General features: G+C 63.4%; 1 protein-coding gene across 5 annotated transcripts in view; it reads left to right on the top strand.

Moving 5' to 3' along the window:
- Window positions 1-1,134: 1,134 nt before the first annotated feature.
- The window catches only part of PRDM16 (PR/SET domain 16), a 309,339-nt gene continuing 291,070 nt past the window's right edge, over window positions 1,135-19,403 (top strand). For all 5 annotated transcript variants that reach the window (XM_074377634.1, XM_074377637.1, XM_074377633.1 and 2 more), the window contains exon 1: window positions 1,135-1,586. In XM_074377634.1, coding sequence (XP_074233735.1) covers window positions 1,550-1,586 — 37 coding nt within the window. In that variant the 5' untranslated portion in view covers window positions 1,135-1,549. The remainder of the gene's footprint in view (window positions 1,587-19,403) is intronic.

Raw genomic sequence — 19,403 nt, 5'->3', positions numbered from 1 at the left:
CTTTGGCCATCGCCAGTTCACCTCTTTTATGGCAAGGGCACAGGGCTCTGAATGTCAGTCCCAGCCAGAGGCACTACGGGTCTCATGCACAACAAAGGGAGGGGCACGGCCCGGAGCCCACCCGGGGCGGTAGAGGCCCCCACCGCTAGCACGACGCCTCCCGGCCTCGGGCTGACGCTGCGGCAGCTCCGAGTCCTGCAGCCTGGCAGAACCCTGCTACTGGAGAGGGCGCGGGGGTCAACGCCTCCATTTGCTTCCAATTCATTCTCGAATCCCAGACATACCCGAATGGCAATTCCCACTGTCCCCACCAGGCCCCTGGGCCCGGACACCCTGCCGGCGCCCAGCCTGCCCCTCCGCGGCCGCACCTCCGAGTTTGAGGGCTGCGGGGCAGAAGCAGCACCCCGTTGGCTCCCGCCGGCGCTTTTCCACCTGCTCCGCCGGCTCTCTCGCCCGAGACGCACCTGGGCCGCGAGAGGCAAGGGGGAAGTGTCCCCAGAGGCCCCGATCGCCCGAGGTGGCCCAGCTCGGGCGCTCGCGCCCCTGGGTACTCACCTGGGGCCGCGGAGGCAGGAGAGCGCGGGCCCGCCCCGAGGGCGGCGAGGCGCGGGGCGCCCGGCGTTCGGACAACTGCTCCGGCGCCCAGTCCCCAGCGCCCGGCGCGCTGCTCCCCGCGGCTCCGCGCGGGGCCGAGGGCGGCGGGGCCGAGTCCCGCCCGCCGGCCGGGCGGTGGGGAGCGCGGAGCCGGCTGCGCTGCGCTGTTGTTTTTGAGCCGCGAAGCCCGAAGCAAGAGCGGTTGGGTGGGGGCGAAGGGGAGGGGGCGGGGGCCGGGGAGGCCCGAGGGGGGTGGCGGGGCCCGAAGGGGGCTTCGGAGGAGCCGGGTTCGGGCGATCGCGGGCTGGGGACGGGGCCGAGGGGAGAGACAGGGAGGAAGGCAGGCTGGGGCGACGGTGAACGCAAAGCTCTTTAATTAGTAATAAAATGCAGTAAAACGAAGCAAAACCAGCCAGACCCGCGTCCGAACTGTCGGCGCGTTTGCCCCCATAAGCAAGGAAGTCTCGGGGACAAACGCAGCCGCCACTCCATCTTTGGCCCCGGCTGGGGCGGGAGCAGCAGCGCGACGCGACGCAGGGGAAGGGGGGGGATAGTCACCTCGCCTCCGGGGCCACCTGGGTCCTTTTAAAGTGTCCGGGGTGCGGGCCCCGGGCGGGAGCGCGGAGCACGGAATGTTTTCTTAAAGGGCCAGTTCCGAGCTGCGCTGAAAAGGGGGGGAGGGAGGGGCGGGGGGGAGAGAGATAAGTGAGGTGAAGGCCGGGAAGGCCGAGGAGAGCCCCCCAATCCCGCGCCGAGGCGGCGGCGGCGGCGGCGGCGCGACGATGAGGATGATGAATACATTGCAAAGTTTTTTTGGCCCCGGCGAGGGGTGTCAGATTGAGTGCTCTGTGCGCATGTGCGAAGGTGTCCAAACTGACAATGCTGGGGAGATGAAGATAGTGTGTAGCTGCTTCTGGACTCAAGGAGGAGGAGAGAGATTCCGCGAGCCGACACCATGCGATCCAAGGCGAGGGCGAGGAAGCTAGCCAAAAGTAAGTCTCCCGCGCTCGGCCGCGCCGCGCCGCCGGGCCCGGGCCCCGGGGCCGGGGCGCCTGGGCCAGGGGTGCGCGTCGGGGCGCGGCCGGCGCGCCTCAGGCTCTCGGCCCCCGGATCGGCCGCGCGGCCCGGGGGCTGCTCCGCCTCCCGCGCTCCGGGGCCGCCGGGCTCGGCGCGGAGGCTCGGGGCGCCCGGGCCGCGCGCTCCCCGAAGGCGCCGGCCCCCTCCTCGCCGAACCCCCTCCCCCCCCAGTGTCAGGCGCTCGGGCCCGGGAACCCGAGGCGCGCGGTGGGGGCCGGAGAGGGGGGCGGAGGGGGAGGGCTGGGGGTGGAGGGGAGCGAAAAGCGAAAGTTAGCGAAAAGTTGACGAAAGGGGAGAGCAACTTTTCCTCCTCGCTCGCTCTCCCTCTCTCTCCGAGTGGCTCTCAGTCCTGGTCAAATCATATTCCGGGCTTTTGAAATAGTGGGCGCTAGAGCACCGCCTTTGGCGTCCGCCAGCCGGGAGTAGAGGAGGGAGACCCCGAGCCGGGGAGGGGGCGGAGGAGGGGGCGCGGGCCGGCGCCCACCCGGCTCCGCGGGCGCAAGGGCAGGAGTGGCGACGGCAAGACAGCCACAGCCACTGGGGGAGCAAAATGGAGCCGTCTTCCTGGGCTTGGAACTATGGTCGTGAAGTTTATTCCCAACTGGTGCCCCGTGCGGCGGCGGGCGCTCCTCCGCGACTCCGGCAGCCCGCGCGGCCGCCCAGGCGCCGGTGCCTCCGGCGGGAGGGTCCCCACCGGGCCGCCTTCCTATCCTCCACCGCCACCGACCTCGGCTTCGCTCCGACCCTCCCGCACCCGCTCGTCCGGCACAGCCCCGAGGCCTGGCGGGGACAGAGCTGCCCCCGGCGAGACTGCCCGGTCCCCGGTCTTACTTTCTCTTTCGCTCCGTCTCGGGCCGAGCCGCGGGCTCGGCGCGCCCAGCCCGCCGCCTGCCGGGTCCTCGCCGCCGGCCGGGTGCGCTCGCGGCCCGCACGACAGCCCGCCGCCGCTCCTCGGGCCAGCCGTGCGCCCTCCGCGCCCCGGCCTCCCGCGCCCTCCGCTGCGAGGCCCGTGGGCCCGGGGCTGCGGCCCGAGAGGCGGGCAGGTGGGGGCGGCGGCGCCGCGGCGGCCCGGCGAGCGCGGCTCCCGAAGCCCGGCCGCGGCCCGGCTGCAGCGAAGTGGCGAGCGCCGCCCGGAGCGTTATCGGAGCCTCCTGCTCTCGCCGCCCCCTCCTCCGCGGCCGCCCGCCCACCCACCCGTGGAAGAGGCGCCCGGCCGCTTCCCCTTGCGAATCCCTGAGGGACCACCAGGCCGATCAGTAGGCTCTTCTTCGGCCCGACCTTGCCAGGCCCGGCCTCGTCGCACCCAGGGCCGAGCCCCTCAGCGTGAACCCGGTGGGCGCGAAACTCGCGACAGTTTTCCGAAGTTCTACCCTGTTGGTTCGGTGCGCGGCCGGCTCGGCCCGACCCGACAGCAGCCCCCACAGTCCGCAGGCCGCGCGTCGGGCCCGCGGGGGAAAAGCAGCTCCCAGCTTCTGCAGGGTGCTCCTGGACTCTGCCCGCGGCCGCTCGGGGCCCCTCGTTACAGTGCCCCTTTCCACCCGGTCTCCTCTGCCCGGTGCTTATGGCCTCGGCCTCCTCGGCCTCCCATGACCTCTGGCCCCTCTTGGTGCGAACAAGGCCCCGCGTTTCATGGCTGGTGCAGCTGGCAATGCGTGTGTTACCTGCCTGCTGGCGGGCACGTGCAATGTGCGTGTTCATGTGCATGTTCGGGTCTGTTTGTGCACCGTGGATCTTCTCAGTGTCTTGGCTCCCTGGAGCAGGCCGCCTGGGTCAGGCTGTCGCCAAGAAAGGGCCCGAAGATGGAGCGAGAAAGTGGAGAGCGGTGGAGTTCTCGCTGGGCCTTCGCTGCAAGCGAGAGGCCGGCTCAGTGCGCCGAGAGTGGCCGCAGAAACTTCCAAGCGTCCCACGCCTGCCTGCTGTCAGCCTGGGCCTCAGCTCTCTGTGTGCTCCACCCCAGCCAGGTGGGGAAGCTTGCTGGCCCGGCTCTGCTCAGGACCTAGAACAGGTAGTGACCTGCAGCCTAGCTCAGAGGCCAGAGAACTGGACCCAAGGGTAGGGCAGAGCACAGGTCTCCCCTTCCTGGGAGCCCTTATTGAGGAAAAGGCAGTGCCCAGCAGGTCTGTGGGGCTCAGACGCAGGCGCAGCCCACACTGGAGCAAGCACTGGGAGCCCTTCCCGCTTGGGCCCCACAGTTAGGACAGCTGGCCCCAGCCCTCCCCAAGAAGGTCGCCCAGGCAGGCACAGGACCTCGCTGCCTGCCCGACACAGAGCACAGGACCCACCGAGGAATTTCACTTCACTGGACGATATTTTAAGCAGATGTGGACATCCCTGGGGACCTGACTCCATTACCTGAATCTGAGGCAGCAGGGCAGCCCCAGTGCCACCAGCAGAACCTCCCCCTCCAAGCCACATCCTGGCCAGGGTCAGGGAGCTGGAGGACTGGGACGGGGTCACAGTCATGAGGCCAGGGTGCAGGACTGGGCTGTGCCTGCGGCCGTGTGCCTGGCATGGAAGGAGATCCAGGCTGGGGATGTGACCCCCTGACTCAGGGCTTGGGGGGCTGCCTCAGAGGGTATATCTGGGGCTCTCATTTCGTTTGTGTTTCCCGAGATCCTACTCCAGGGGCATCTCTCCTGCTGGGTCTGCATGCTGCCGAGCTGGTGGCACCTTTGGGGCCCGCACTGGGGACTCTGAGTTGAGTCTGCAACGACAGAAGCCACTGGGGCACTCAGGCCAGGGCTGCAACCCAGCTCCTGGGAAACTGCCCACCTCAAGCTGAGGCTGGGAGGCAGGAGCAGTGAGGACAGGTGGGGGCCAGGGTCCCCTCCAGCCGGCTAGGCCTTGCTGGCCTGTGGGAATTCAGGCTGCTCTGTCCTCCATTTAAACACAAAATGTCACACAAAAGCTTCGTGTTTCTGCTGCTGTTGGGAGCCAGGTGGTCAGGTCGGGGTCAACACAGCCACAGTGTCCTCCTGACCTCCTCACAGCACAGCTGGGGGGCCCTGTGGTGGGGGAGGATGTGCCCCCTAAACTGTGTCCAGCCAGAGCCCCCACTGGAGCACCCTGAGGTCTTAACTCCGCGGAGGGGACAGATCCAAGAGTCCTAGACACCACGTCTTCCAGGCCTGGGGAGAGCTTCCAGACAGCAGCCACTGCCGCCCGCCCCCACCCGGGTGGGGGTGGGGGCTGCTGCCTCTGCGCCTGCTTTGAGGGGGATGCCTGTGAGGAGGGTGTGTGTGTGACAGGGAGTAGGGGCGCCCTGGCTGCAGGCTGAGCTCCCAGCCTGTTCCTTCTCCCTAGCAGAAACAGGCCAGGTCCCCCTCTGCTGGGCCCTGACCATCTCCCACCCTTGGAGGGGAAGCCTGTCCCTTCCGCCAGTCTCCTCCCTGGAGCCAGGACAGCAGCCTCCTGTCCGGACGCCGGGTAGGGCAGCAGCGCCAGGAAATGTCCAGCGGGAGTCTGGCGGCTCGCCCCGCTTCGGGCGAAAATGCGGAGGCTGCGGTGGAGGGGCGGGGTGCAGGGCTGGCTGCCAAGGCCAGGTGCCCCGCGGCGGTGGTGAGCGGTTGCCTGAAGGCTCTGGCTGGCCAGGGGCCCCGCGGGTGTGCCAGGGCACCCACCGAGGCCTGCGGGAGGGGAGGGTGCCGGGTCCTGTTCGTGGATGACCTCCCGACGTGCTCCGGGGGAAGGGCACCCGCTGCCGCCTGGGGTCCCCAATCACGCGCGCCGCGTTCCTTCTGTTGGCCGCTGGCGTGGAGCAGGTGCGGGCTAGGCCTCCCCGACCCTGCCGGCCTGCAGCTCCTGTGCACCGGGCGTCTCCCTTCTGGGCAGAGCGCAGGGCAGGGGACCCAGTCTCCCGTTTGTGCTGAGAGGCCGGGTGCGGGCGGTGGAGCGGCCTGGGACTCCCCTCCACGAGCCCCTCGGGGGAGCGAGCCAGCTCGCTGGGCCGCTGTGGGCGCGATTAGCCCCCTGTTTTATTCAATTAGGAGGCAATTAGAGATCCTTGGGGGCTGGGCTGGTAATTAAGGTGACATATAATTAGAGTTTCAACAAAAATTATCCAGGATTAAAAATCTTTTGAATAATTTCGTTTAAAAATTTCAAATAGCGTTAAATACAATTTATCAGGTTTTGAATCAAACCCGTGTAACAAGTCTTGGACGCTGCAGCTCACGTAGCCGGCGCGGGAGGACAAGGCACAGTCGGGGCGCCGTCCCTGCGGGGGAAAGAAACTTCTCGAGGCGGAAGGAGCCGGCCCGGCCTCGCTGCGAGCGCAGACGCGGGCTGCGCGGGGCTCCAGACGGCGCGGGCCGGGCCGGGCCGGGCAGGGGCGCGGGGCCCGGGGATCCCCGGCGGAGCCGACGGCGCAAGGCTCTCCGCGCACGAAGTCGCGACCAACTACAGCGCGGCGTGAGCGGCGCCCGCGTCCACACCGCGCAGCGGGGCGGTGGCGGTGGCTGCGCCCGGCTGAGCGCCCCTGGTCTCAGCCCGGCCGGAGCGACGCCCTCCTCCCCCAGGGCCGCGGCGTGGCCCCAAGGGGCTCCGCCTCTCTTGGCTTCCTGGACGGAGGGAGCGGGCTCCGCAGCCGGCTGCTGACCCGGCCCAGACTCCAACGCGGGGCGCAGGCCCATGTGCGGTTCCAGGTCGCTCCGCGGAAGTGGGTCCGGAGAGACGAGGAAGCAGGCGCGGGAGGCCGGGTCTAAGTTGCGGCGCTGCGGAGAAATCGAGGCGGGGGTGGGGAGTCCGGCTTGCCAGGAGCGACCCCTGCCTTCCCGGGCCGCATCCGCAGGCCCAGCTTCCACGAATGTGGCGCTTGGGCCCCGTGCATTCGCCCCACTCACCTGCCTGAGCCGAGACCCGAGGGAGCCACAGCCTGAGCCCTGCCTGCCCATGTCCCTGTGGCTGCCACTGCCTCGGGGAGGGGATCCGGTAGAGGAGACACTTGGGAGACATGACCCCATTCCCCCTTCACTGACTGAGAAGGATGAAGTGTGGCTGGCTGGCACCACTTTTAGGGGTAAGATACGAAGGGCACAGAGAGGTCAAATAACCCATAGACAGTCACACAGCAGGTTAATTGTGAAACTGAGTGTCACTTAAAGTCCTCCAGGATTTCTTATTTGGCAGCCCCATCTCCTGAAGGCTGCAGTTAATTCCATAGGATTTTTTTTTTTAATGTGTCAGGATTTAAGCATTTTCCCAGGGCCAATGGTCAGCTTCTAACAGATCTGTTCTTCAAAAGCAAGCAAGACATCAGTGTGCTTAAAGCTTGTGAATGCATCTGCCGAACTCGAGCACTCAGCCTCCTCCAGGCGGGGACTCTCTGCCTGGGACTGGGCTCCTCCGCTGGGCAGGGGCCTTACCTGGGGTGTCTCCAGCCCCTGGCTCTGGGTGTCCTCTCCCAAGGACAGGTGCAGGATAGCTGGAGCATTGACCCAGGGTCGACCTTGTCCACCCCTCACATTCTGCCTTTTGCCTGAGCAAAGGGAGGAAGTGAGGTGTCGGGCCAGCTAGCTCCCCATTCCCTCCACCCCAAATCTGGAGGGAAGTCATCACCGCCCCTCCCCCAGGCCGTCAGGGCGAGGTGGAGCTGCCCCGTGGACCTGAGCCACTGGGTGAAGAGCCGGCGGCCGCAGCTAAAAGTCCGGTCTGGAACTGGCCGCTCTTCCTTAAGTCTGGGCGCCTCACGGGCCATCGTCAGGGCCAGGGTGGCCGTTCCGGCCACTCTTGTGCGCCCAGGGCAACGGGGGTGGGCTCTTCTGTTCCAGCCGTCTCCTCGCTCTCTCAGGGTTTCACCATCAAATCCTCCTCGGTCCGGAGGTGCCCCGGCCAGGCCAGCGGCCCCTCCCTGGACTGCGAAGAACAATGGCCTGGGGCGGCAGATAGGAGTGCCGTGGGGCCTCGATACATATTTGTTTAATAGTTAACATTCTGTGCAAAAAAAGGAGGGAAGTCAGAGTCTGGTGAAGGCTTTGCTTATTTTATATCCACTATACCTATTTCTGTCCATGAAAATTGGCTTAATTATATCAATGGAATGTTTCTTTTTCAATTCTGTACGCAATTAGTCCATCTTGCCGGCTGCAATTTATTTTAATAAAAAAATAAACCAGTGGTGTGTTCAGTTCCTCGTCCCCTGGGGACAAACGCGATTGGTGTGTTTAATTTCATTAACTACAATGCGGCCTACTGGAAAAACGTATAAAATCAGCTTTATACAGCTTAAACACTGGCATTTGAAACAAATCATTATTGCATTAGCTGTCACACGGGTAATTCTAGAATCTAAGGGAAAAAAATATATTATGGCTGTTTTTATAACCCTTTGCAAATGCACTGTTAAAATAATTTATAATCATTTTAAAACATGGCTGGGTCCTGGTGAATATTTTATCTCCTCCAAAGAAGGCTCCGCATTCTCACTGCACATTTTCCATCTGACGCCTGAGCCGGTCCCAACCCCAAACATGCATCTTTCGGGGTGGAGACAGTGCAGCTTCTGTTTAAACCGACCTGATGAGCGTGGGGTCACTTTTTCATTCTGGCCTGACTCTGTTTCCGAGGTGGATATTTGATGCAGCAACAGACTCACCTGAAATTCGCCTCGGGGTGGAGGGGCCCCCACGAGACTGGTGCTGCAAGCCCTCAATGCACCCAGACTTCCCCTCCGGGCCCCCGGGTGGGCGGACGGGGGTCCACAGAGAGGTTTTACAGGCATGGGAGCAAAGCCGCCCTGTGGGCAGTGTACCTGGGCTCCAGCTTGGACAAGTGAGGGCAGCCCTTGCTCTGTTCGCCTCTGAAACCCTGCTCGGGAGGGCTTGAGAACCAGTGACCTCGAGCACCCACTGCTGTGTCTGACGGGAGGCTTCTGCAGAACACGCCGGGCTGGGAAATTCAGCAGCCTCGTGCTGCTTCTCCGGGGGGGACACCCTTCCAAGGAGGCGTGTGCCTTCAGTCTGCACCCCGTCCCGCGTGGGGCGTGCGAGGGGTGTGCACCCCGGGGTGTGTGTGTGTGGATCCACGCTACCCGCCGGAGTCCTTGCCCGGCCTGAGCTGCTCTGCCGTCGGCGAGGCGGGTGATGGAGAGTGCCTGCTCCTCACTCCCACAGGTGTGAGGCTGGAGACGGTGAGAAGGATCTGTGGGGGGGGGGGGGGAGAGCAAAGCACGGGGCTCCTCTGCCCGGCGGTCTCCTGGTTCTGAGATGCTCTTCCCGGAGACCCGAGTCGTGGCCCGAGACCCCTGTTCCCTGAGCGTGGGGGTGCAGAGGGAACACCGCCGGCTGTGAAGGGACAGGATGCGGGCTCAGCCTCCAGGCCTGCTGTCACTGTCCCTGTGCGAGTGCCGTGGGGGTCTGCCTCCCTCCCATCCCCAGACAGTTCAAGGGGCATTGACAGGAGGAGAAGACCCCTTCTCCTGGTTTGAGGCTGGGGCCAGGGCTGCTGTCCTGCTCGCGTGGGGAGGCTAGGGGTCCCTGGGACTCCAGGCTGTTTCTCGGGAAGCTCCCAGAAGCAGACTGGGGCCCTCTGGCTGCACTGGCAGTGTCTCCGTCACCCTGGCCTTCAGCCTCCTGGCTCACCTGGGTGGCTACGGGTGGGTCTGATTTTGTCCTCTGACATCAGGCTTGTGCTCCACACTGGATTTGGAGATGGGGTGATGGTGAGGCCTGAGGGAGACACTGGCACTGCCTCTTTGGGTCTGAAGCCCTGTCCTGTTTCTCCTGGGGGCGGCTGGAGGAGCCGAGTAGGGAGAGCCCAGGCCGGGCCTGCCCGACCCCCAGCTCCAGGGGCCCCGCCGTGCTGCCGGGACTCCAGGAGTCCAGCACGGCCCTCAGGACTGCGGCCTGCTTCTCTTCAGTGCTCTGCAGAGTCGAGAGATGAGTGGCTTTGTCTACTTTCCTACTTTAGAAAGGGTAACAGAGCTGGGCGCCGGTGCCAACGTCAAAGCCATGCTGGTGGGCACCCTGGACGCTGCTCCCATGGCCACGCGGGGGCCTCCCCCTGCGGCTGGGCCTGTGGGACGGGCGGGGTGGCTGGGGCGTCTCGGGCCCCAGAGCCGGCGTGCCGTCCACTCCAGCAGCGGGCTGGGCTGCGTCCCCTCCTGTGTGTCTCAGCTCATGGCCACCAGACCCTGGTCTTTGAAGTCGGAGGAAGGGCGTCCGTCTGGGAGGGTAAAAGTGAGTTGCGACTCAATCGAGGGGCTGCAGAGTGTGGACAGGTGGGTGTCTGTGCCCCCTGTGCTTCCTCCCCGGCCGCCAGCAGAAGGTTCTGGAAGGGGGCATGGTGTTTGGGGAGGGGATTCTGCCTGGGGTGGGATGTCCCACTCAGGCAGGCAGGCAGGCAGGCAGGCAGGCAGACCCAGTTGGCTTACCTCCTGGGCCCGCTGGGGAAGCTGCTTTGTCAGGCCTCAGCCTCCCTGCTCCGTGGGGGCCACTCGGGGCCACAGCAGAAGGCCGTGTCCGTACATCGATTCCGCCACCCAGCTTGGTCGCGAAATAAAGCACACACGGTCCTTAGCTCGTGATTGTATTTTCAAACTGGGGAGCACAGGTGCTGGGGCCTGTCTCCACCCTGACGTGCAGAAGGGTGCTCACCAAGCACAGGCCGAGCCCTCCCTCCCGCCGCCCTCCCGGACCCTCACCCGGCTAAGCCTTTTCCATCCTCACGTCTACCTTGGGGGTTAAACAGCTGTTGGCATCTGCCGGCTCTTTTCTCATCAGAGGCCTCCCAGGGCCCGCAGGGGTTGGGTCTCCTGTTTGTTTTGGCTGCACTGTTCCCCTTGGCGGTTCATCTCTGCGTGTCGTCCATGGGCCTACTGTGTGCCAGGCTCTGAGACGTACCTGAGGGTCCCAGGCAGCTGCGGACCCACTCAGAGGAAGATGTGTCAGGTCCCCGTGCTCTGGGCAGTGTCATGGATGCCCACTGGACTCGGGTCCTCACTGACCAGCAGGTCCTTGTCCCAGGGCCTGGGCCTCTGTGTCCAAACCACTTGGAAGGGGAGAGAAGCAGCAGGCCGCCCCCACCTCAGCACGTTTGGAGACTCCCAGCTCACGGGCCCCCCGAGCCCTGCCTCTGTGCTCGTGGAGGGGGTTGCTGGACCCCCGACTCACCGCTCTACTGCAAATCAGAAAGGCCCGAAGGAAAGGGAGGGAGGGGTGCGGGAAAGAAGGTTTGCGTATCTGTCTTTGCTTCCGTGAGAGCCTCTCTCTCTCTCTCTCTTAAATTCAGTGGCTCAGACGAAATTTGCACAGCGTATCTCTGGTTCCGATGGCAGGCAGGGCACCGCCAACATTTCAGCACAGGAGTGAAATGCCTGGGAACCGAACGTGCCTGGGAACGCTTTCCTGGGACACGGTTTAACCTCATATCTGTGTTCAGACCCCAGGAGTCAATATTCTGCCGAAATATGGATTTGCATAACACACGCCCTGCTAGCTGCTTTTTCTAGTCTCCGGGAAAGCGGCGCACATTTAAAAACGCTTTGGACGTTTGTACCTGCTCAATGGGCTGTAACAGCCTCTTCAGAGATGCCCAGAGACATCAGTCCATAAAACATTTAAACAAAGACTGAAAATCCTGCTCACTGGAGGAGCCCGAGGGGTGGCCACGGGCGAGCTGCTGCAACCCGGGCAGAGCCCTGGGAGCTCTCCTCTGTCCCTGGTGCAGCCAAGCCAGGCCCCTGTCGCTCCCTGGCACCTTTTTGCCTGCAGGTGACACTCCCTGGTAAAGGTTCAGAATGAGGCCACGTCCCCAGAATTCATACTTCTGCCGCACAGGCCGCCTCTGGTCTCGGTCCTGGAAAAGCGATACGATTAGGTCCTCGCCGGGCTGGAATCGGCGTCGCCACCGTGTGCTGCCCTGACAGCCGTTCCCAGCCCACAGACGCACAAGTGGCTGTCAGTCCCCTCTCCCCACTTGCTGTCCTGATCGAAGGGGGTCCTGGGTGCTGTTTCTGGGGGTCAGTGGGGAGGAGAGCACAGGCTGCTCGCAGGCCCCCGGGGCCCCCTCTGGACGGAGCTTGTGACCCAGAGGATGTCTTTTGCTCAGTCAAAATTGAGCTGTTTAGGCTGTGGCCACCAGCCTGGGGCGGTGCCACCTTCCTCTTCACTGCCACCTGCTCGTCCCCAGATGCCTCCCGGGGAAGCCTGGCCTTCTTTGCAAATCACTCTCAGCTCTTATTCCTGGAAAAGCCAGTGAATTCTTGAACTGCTTGAGAGTCAGGGAGCATTTTGTTGGCTGGAGCTGACGCCGCTCTTGGTGGGAGACACGGCCCCTGACACACACCCTTCGTCCGGGCCACGTGCTGAGGGTCTCCAGGAGCGTGCGGACGCGTCCACGCGGGCGCTGCACCTGCGCACTGGTGCCCGCACCTGTGCGCCAGCCCGGGTCCGACGTCCGAGGGAGACGCGCCCTCCGGCCGGTCTTTTTTGTTGGTGACTTTGCACCTCCCTGCCCACTTGTGCTTTGCAAAGAGCCCCTCGTTTTCACTGCCGCCCCCAGCGCCGCCGCCCCCCCCCCCCCCCGTCCCAGTGTCACTTAGCTCCCTGCGGCGGCGTCTGGAGCAGGGGCTGCAGCAGCCGGGCGGGCCTGGCCCAAAGCCGTTTGCAGCTGGGCGTCGTGTGAGAAGAGACGGGAGAAGTTCAAAGGTGCAGGGAGGGCGATGGCCGAGCACTTTCCCGCGGTTTATAACCCCCTGGAAGAAACAAAGGGGAGTGGGGGCTGTTTGGATAACCCTGGGCCCTAGTGTTGCATTTAGAAAAATTAGGCCCTCTTGAAAAATTACAGAATTACGCTGCCAGTGTCAGGTTCCGAGATAATGATGTGTCTGTGTGCGAAAATATTAAATTGCAATCGCACGCCTGTGAGTACCTCTCTGAATAGGGTATTCAGTTCCCAGCTCGGGCTGAGCATAAAGCTAGTGACTGACAGAATACAAATGGTGTCGTAAAGCATTGGGGGGGTTTACAGCCGGGCTCCGTCCTTCTGATCGGCTGTTCCATCTCGGCCCATCGAGCCTTCCTTTTCTGTAATGAAACAGCCCAACAATGTGGCTAATTATTTATTTATCACGTTAGCAGGAGGAAAAGCTGTCACAGACAGATCAATTTTTCCCTGGAAGTGATTTGACGAGACTTTAAAAACCAGCCCCACGATGAAATGCCGGGCGCTGTCCTCTGACCTCCCCAAGTCCGCGTCATCCACTCCGCTGATGTCTGGTTTTAAAACACCCACCGGCCGCTCGCTCCCTCACCCGGCCGGAGCCCAGGCAACCTTGAGCCAGCCCAGTGCCCTTTCTGCCCAGGGGGCTTCTCACTGCTTTCCATCCAGAGGAACGGGGTCCATGGCTACTTCTGCGCAATGAGATCTGAGTAGCGGCACGGAAACCTGGGACGACAGGAGATTTCTCGTGCCCCCTCAGCCCCACGCCCGGGGAGACCTGGCATCTCTGCCCATGAGCCGGGTGCCACCAGGGTGTCCGGGCCCCCGATGCTCCACGCTCCCGTGCGTGTTCAGGGTGCTCCTGCATGTGCACGCAAGTGTGTCCGACGGGCAGGAGGTGGAGTTTCGGTGACGGCACGTTTGGCTGAGTGTCCTTATGAACAAAAGGGCCAAAAAAAAAAAAAAAAAAAAAAAACCCGCAGTGGAAAGTAAGAGCGCTTAGAAACCCCGGGGCAGATCGCCGGCCCGAGGGGGGCTCTCGTTTCACGGCTGGGAGTCAGAATTGCAAAGCCAAGGGCCCCTGCGTCTTAACTTTCTCTCCATCGAAGGTGTTAATCTTACCTTCTGAAGGTTAGATAAAGCCCCTCAAAGCTGCTGCTGGCTATTGAATCTCATCTACTAATGACAGCGGCGGGCCCGGGCAGGCCATCTCGGCCGCACCGCTGGTCCCTGCGGCCCGTGGCCGGGTAAGAAACCCGCCGTAACTCCCACCAAGTTCTCCGTTTACCCGGGGTTTTAGGTTGCCTCCCATGCCTGACAGACTGCCCACGTCCAAAGGGGAGGGGACTGACAGCCATGGCGAGGGTGAGGAGCCCATTACCGCGGCCCGGGGCCCTCCTGCTTCTCTGGGGGGCCCCCGCCCCGACTCTGACCACAGACGCAGCCTGGCAGAGGGAGGGCAGGGCCAGACGCGGAGGCGGGCTGCCTTGGGTTTCCGGACAAAGAACCCCGGATTCTTTGCCCACCAGACACAGATGATGCCCGGCTTCACGTGCGGGGCCTGCCGGCTGCGAGGATACGGCGAAGTGGCAGTTTAGTGCAGCCTGCAGTCGGATCGGCAGGACATGGGGCCTCCGGGCCAGATCTGGGCACCCCGGAGAACCGTGACCACGATGCCAGTTCCCATCCCAGGGTGCCGGTCACCAGCAGAGAGCACAGCTTGGACACAGGGTGTGCGGAAGGGCCAGTGCCACGATGACCTCCCTCTTCAGGGAAGCCCTGACGCTCACCAGGCCTGTGAAAGCAAAAGCCAAGCCGAGCCTGCCCTTCCCCGCCTGGCCCAGAGGCAGTGGCCGTCAGGGCCCCGGGCCAGCAAGCAGAGGGGCGATGAGGACAGGGCGCCCCCGTGATGCCGGAGAAAATGGACTCGGAGTTGAGAGCCACCAGCCCTGGGCCTGGAGAGGGTCGGTTCCTGGTCTTTCTTCCCACATTCCCGCGCGATGAGTGGCTCCATCACCTTAGCTGGCCGTGGACCAAACCAGGGGAGCTTGGTGGGTTCACCTGCGGGCCGAGTGCTGTCCCTGGTGGGGAAGGCTGGCCCTCGGGGGCCCAGGCCAGTGCGCAAAGGGAGGGTGGGCAGGAGGCTCTGGGCGGGGCGTAGTGAAAGCCTGTGGGGCCTCGCGATCTCCAGGAGCAGGCAGCACCCCCCCCCCCAACATCCCGTGAGAGCACCTGCAGGCCAGCTGGACCGGTGTCAGTGGGACAATGGCCCGTCCTCATCTGGAGTCACCCCTGGCCACGGGCGAGACAGACCGGAGAGTTGCCCATAAGCGGGGGCCCTGGGGGTGAGCAGATCCCGACTTGCTGGGGGCCGTGAAGGCCAGGGTGACGTGTGCAGGCTGCTTGACGCCGTGTCATTACTGTCACGCTCTGCAGGATCCAGGCTGTTGTTGTTAGCAGCTACTTTGGGCTTCTGGAATTTTCTTGCACCTGGCAGAAGGCAGATTGGTGTGTGAGTGTGCAGGGCTGGACAGGCTCTCCAGGGCCTCTGGATGTGGCCTACCGGTTAAAAATCTCGTCCAAACGGCATCGTGATGAGTGAGAGGCCTCCTGGCCAGGGCTCCGAGCCGCCTGCCGGCCTGTCGTGTGGGGCTTGGGCCGCTGTGCAGTCTGTGGACCTGGGCAGGTATCTTTATTGGGTTTGGGGGCCTCCACCACCCAGTCTCCGGGAGGAGAGGAGCCTCCGGCTGCAAGCCACCCTCAAACATCAGGACACAGTGCCAGCCTCGGGGGCGGAGGCCAGCATGTCCGAGAATCGGAATTTTGAACCTACCCTGTCTTTCAGGGTCTCTTGCTTGGTTTAGCTGCAGGGGATTTGGGGCGCTGGGTGGCAGCAGCCAAAGCTGAAAGGGGAGGCAGTTTCTCCTCCCTCTGCTGTTGGATATCCAGCTGGCCCTCTGACTCCTGAGAGTGTGTCTCTGATGTCTTCCAGGCGGTCACGGCGTGGACTCGAGACATGGGGGCTTTGCTGTAATCAGTCTGTGTGTGCATGGACACTCACCTGCATGCCCACGTGTGTACAAGCACACGTGCACACACGTGCACACCCGGGCAAGGCGCACACTTGAACCGTGCCTGCACAGAGCACACACAGGCAACACAGGTGCACATGTATGCATCCGTGTGCACACGTGTCCTCACACACACAGGTACATGCAGCCCATTTGCACACGCACTGGCGCACGTTTGCACAAGTCGCACAATGCAGTGCATATAAGCAACACGGGCACACGCACACACACCCGTACACACACGCGCGTACATGCATGGCGCTCTGTGCAAGACGTGACTGCATGAACCAGACTGCGGTTTCAGGCCTGGGCGGTTTAGGAGACTGAGGCCTCAGAGAGGAACACGTCTTTGGCGGGTGAAGAGGACCCTCGTTCAGGGGGCTGTCACCGGGTCTCCGTGGCCCCACGGGCCTGTAGACAGGGCAAGAAGAGACGGAGGCTGGGACAGTGAGTCCGAATGCCCCTCGTGGGCTCCCACAGGAGCGAGGGAGGGTCTTGGCATCTGCCTGGCCAGGAGACGGGCTTCCTCCTCCCTCCTGGGACCCTGGGGTGTCAGGGTCCCTTCCCTCTTGGGTGCGGCAGGCAGGGGCCTCCGAAGCTTGGCCTAGATGGGCTGGATCTGGTGTCATGCAGACCCAGGAGCAGGGCGCAGGGTCCCCTCTGGCCCTTTCAAAGGGACATTCGATCTGAACCCTGGGGCTCAGTAAGGAGACTCCTGCGAACCCCACGCTGATGGAGTCAAAGGCACTCAGCTGCTGGAGAGAGCACTTTGCAACGTCGGGCTCTGGCATGAGGCCCTTTGTGGGATTATCTGCCCCCCTGGGAGGCGTGGAACGCTGGGGGCGAGGGGCCACGGCAATATAGAGCTCACACAGGCCGTCGATAAAGCAGGCTGCTTTCTGTGGCCGTTCTGTCGCCGAAATTTGAGGTGCAGCCCCAGAGTGGAGGCCACTGGCTCAGGACATCTGAGCCAGGGAGGACCGTCCTCTCTGCCCTTGCCCTGGAGAATTTGAGCCCAGGCCGCATTTGCCGGCGTATACCCAGGGCTCCTGCCCGCTTCAAAAAACAGTGTGGGGAGATGGGCAGCACCTCACACCCCAGACTGGGCATTCTCAGCCTCCCCGGGGATCACAGTGTGGGGCCGGCGGGGCCGCAGCCATTGATGAGGGGACTGGCGGGAGGGGCCCCTCTGGGCTGGCAGCTCCCGGCGTCTGGTTGTGGGCTGCAGCTGGGAAGCCTGCGGCCCCGGGGCGGAGGCACCTGGCACACATCCTGCTGCAGGCGCTGGCTGGGCTTTGCGATGCTTGGGGTTTGTCTCCACCAAATGTCCAGCCCCTTTTTACTCCCTGTTTGTCCCCAAATCATTCCTGACTTTGTGGAAGAGGGCATGTCCAGCTGCTCCGGGTCTGGTGTCCAGGACCCACTCCTGACTCTAGAGTGTAGGTCCAGGTGGCCTCTGAGCACAAACCCACACTCGGGCAGGCGGCATCGCAGCCTTGAGAACGCACGGGATGTCCTCCTGGCCGGACGCTGGGGGTGTTCTCAAGCCGCAGTGACGTGGGGTTTCTGCCTCACTGGGTGGCAATCAACCTGCAGCCCAAGGACGAACTTCGTCCTGCTACCGGGCGGGACTGGGAGGACCACAGATGTGTCAGCTTCAACGTGCCAAATGCGGCTGCAGTGCGCCCTGGGATGGTGGATGGAGAGAGGAACTGACCAGGGTGGGAGCTGGCCGGCTTCCTCCAGACTCTCGATCCGGTGGAGCGATGGCACTGTTAGCGGGCGGGCAGCGTAGGCTGGGGGCTCACACAGACCCCTGCGGAATCCCGCACCCACCTCCCACAAGTGATGACCCTGGCTGCGAAGCGTCCCTGGGCCCAGCACTCCCATCTGCAGACAGGGGCTGCGTTACTTCTGGGGCTGTGGTTGAACCTAGAACCGGCTGGCCTGTCCCTCCTGGAAACTGGCATCCAGCTCCTGTGCGAACTCGCCTCCTGGAGCCCCAGCGGGGGCCCCGGCGGGGGTCATGGCGGGCCTTCTCTGGGCGCCTGTGGGGACCCCAGGTGGGCACAGGCCCTGAGGGCCGGTGCTCCGTACACGCGGGTGACCGACGGCCGGGCTGTGTGTCTCTGGAGTTCTGAGGCCTTCTGCACCTGACCACAGCCCCGCTGGTCTGGGCACGGAGCTAGTACCTCCCTTTAGACTGATTCAAGGGGGCCTTAGACGTGTCCACAAGCACCGCCGAAGGTTGTGGTGGCCTGGGGTGGCTGGGGAGCTGTCTGTCATTTGTCCCTCTGTCATTTGTGCTTGTCCTTCTCTTAGGGAGGAGGACAGACTGGGAAACTGAGGCGTGCTCAAGGAACCTCGTGCCCATGGGAGTCTTTATAAATTGTAAGGCGCTCACCCAGCGAGCTCCATGTGCAGGGTCTCCCCACCAGGGCGGCCAGCCTGGGCCCCGGGGTCACTGTGTCTGACCCCTAGGCTGGACTGAGGGCATCCATCACCTCCCGTCCAGGGCTGAAGGCGCTGGCACTCCCAGCGTGTCAGGGGTGGCTTCCCCTTGGCCGAGGCTGCCTCGCGAGGACCTGTCTCCCCCACCCCTGCCCCGCATACCCTCAGAGCAGAGACACTTCCCGCCCAGAATGTTGGCCGGCCTCCCAGCTCCCGGCCCGCTGCCTGACCTCCCGCCCTGGACTGCATTTTCATCTGGACACGCTGGTCCAGTTTAGAAGCAGGAGGGCCAAGAGAACCCGTGAGCTCTGGGCCCCAGAGCCTGGGCCGCACTGACCCCCCATCTGGGGCCGAACCCCGGGCCCAGCCTCGCCGTCCTTCCTGCGACCTTTGGGGTGGGGACGTTACGGCTTTGGGAGCTAATGGAGGATCCTTGGCGTCCTCTGGCAGTGCTTGCTGTATTTAGTCATTTACTTTTATGAAGTTTGCTGTGTAATTGGGCAAAAGAGCTGCAGAGAAGTGCTCGCGCCTGGAGGTTCCCGTGAAAAGCAAGAACCCTCCTGAAATTTCCAGTAGTGAAGCGGTTAAGTGATGGGACTCTGCAGTCTAAACGTGGTCTTGTTCACTGCCCACGGGAGTGGGGGCGGGGGGGTGGGGAGAAAAGGAAGAGATGGCAGAGTCCAGTGATGGTCACTCTCGGGCCAGCGCCACGTGTTTGCAGTTAGAACTGGACCCTGGCCCGTGGCGGTCCTGCCCCGGCCCACCCCCTCCTTGGAAGGGTCTGCTCCTTTGGAGGTGAAGGGTAAGGTTAGGTTTGCTTCTTAAAGGAGCCACCCCGCGTTGGCCAACCCGTCTATGGGAGCTGGGGGCCAGAGGGCCCGTGTCTTCTTCTTTCCCAGAAGACGGAGGGGAGGGGGCTTCCCACCCGCGCAGCCTGTCCGCAGCAGAAAGAGACCCACGGTGGGGCCAGAGAAGCCGGGGTGTGGGAGTGTCCCCGGGCTTCACGGTCTGGGTCAGGGTGCCACTCACCGGGCCTGGGGGCCCCAGCGAGGAACTGCCGTCCGCATCGGGGTCAGGTCAAGGGTCCTTCCTCGCGCTTGGCAGGCGACTCAACCCCGAATGAGGAAACTCTCATTTCTTGGGTTTGTGGGTGGGGGGAGTGCTTAGATCACCGGAGGAGAATTAAACCACCTTCGATTTCACATTTCTTTGCAAACAAATTCGTAGCCAGGAACGCCCTGCGCCCCGTCCCCTCAGATGGCACAAGCCCGGCCTCTCCAGGCCGCCCGTGCAGAGGCAGTGGTCCTGCTGGAATCACTTTTCTCAAAAACCGTTTCTCGGTTGTGTGACGTTGCCCGTGGTTTTCAGCATTACTCTTTTTTTTTTTTTTATAACAACCTTGAGATGCCTTTGCACGAATCCCTGGTTGTTGACAAATCAATTTTCCGGGGAGGGAGGCGCGTCTCCGTCGGTGGCCCTGGGGGCCGGCCTCCTGCTTGTGGGTGAACGAAGACTGCACGGAGCTTCTCGGGAGCTGCTCCCTCGGCCCCTCCC

The sequence above is a fragment of the Camelus bactrianus genome, chromosome 13, assembly GCF_048773025.1.
Source record: "Camelus bactrianus isolate YW-2024 breed Bactrian camel chromosome 13, ASM4877302v1, whole genome shotgun sequence".
Lineage (NCBI taxonomy): Eukaryota > Metazoa > Chordata > Mammalia > Artiodactyla > Camelidae > Camelus > Camelus bactrianus.
Note: the sequence above shows the minus strand (reverse complement) of the source record. Positions and strands in the feature narration are given on the sequence as shown.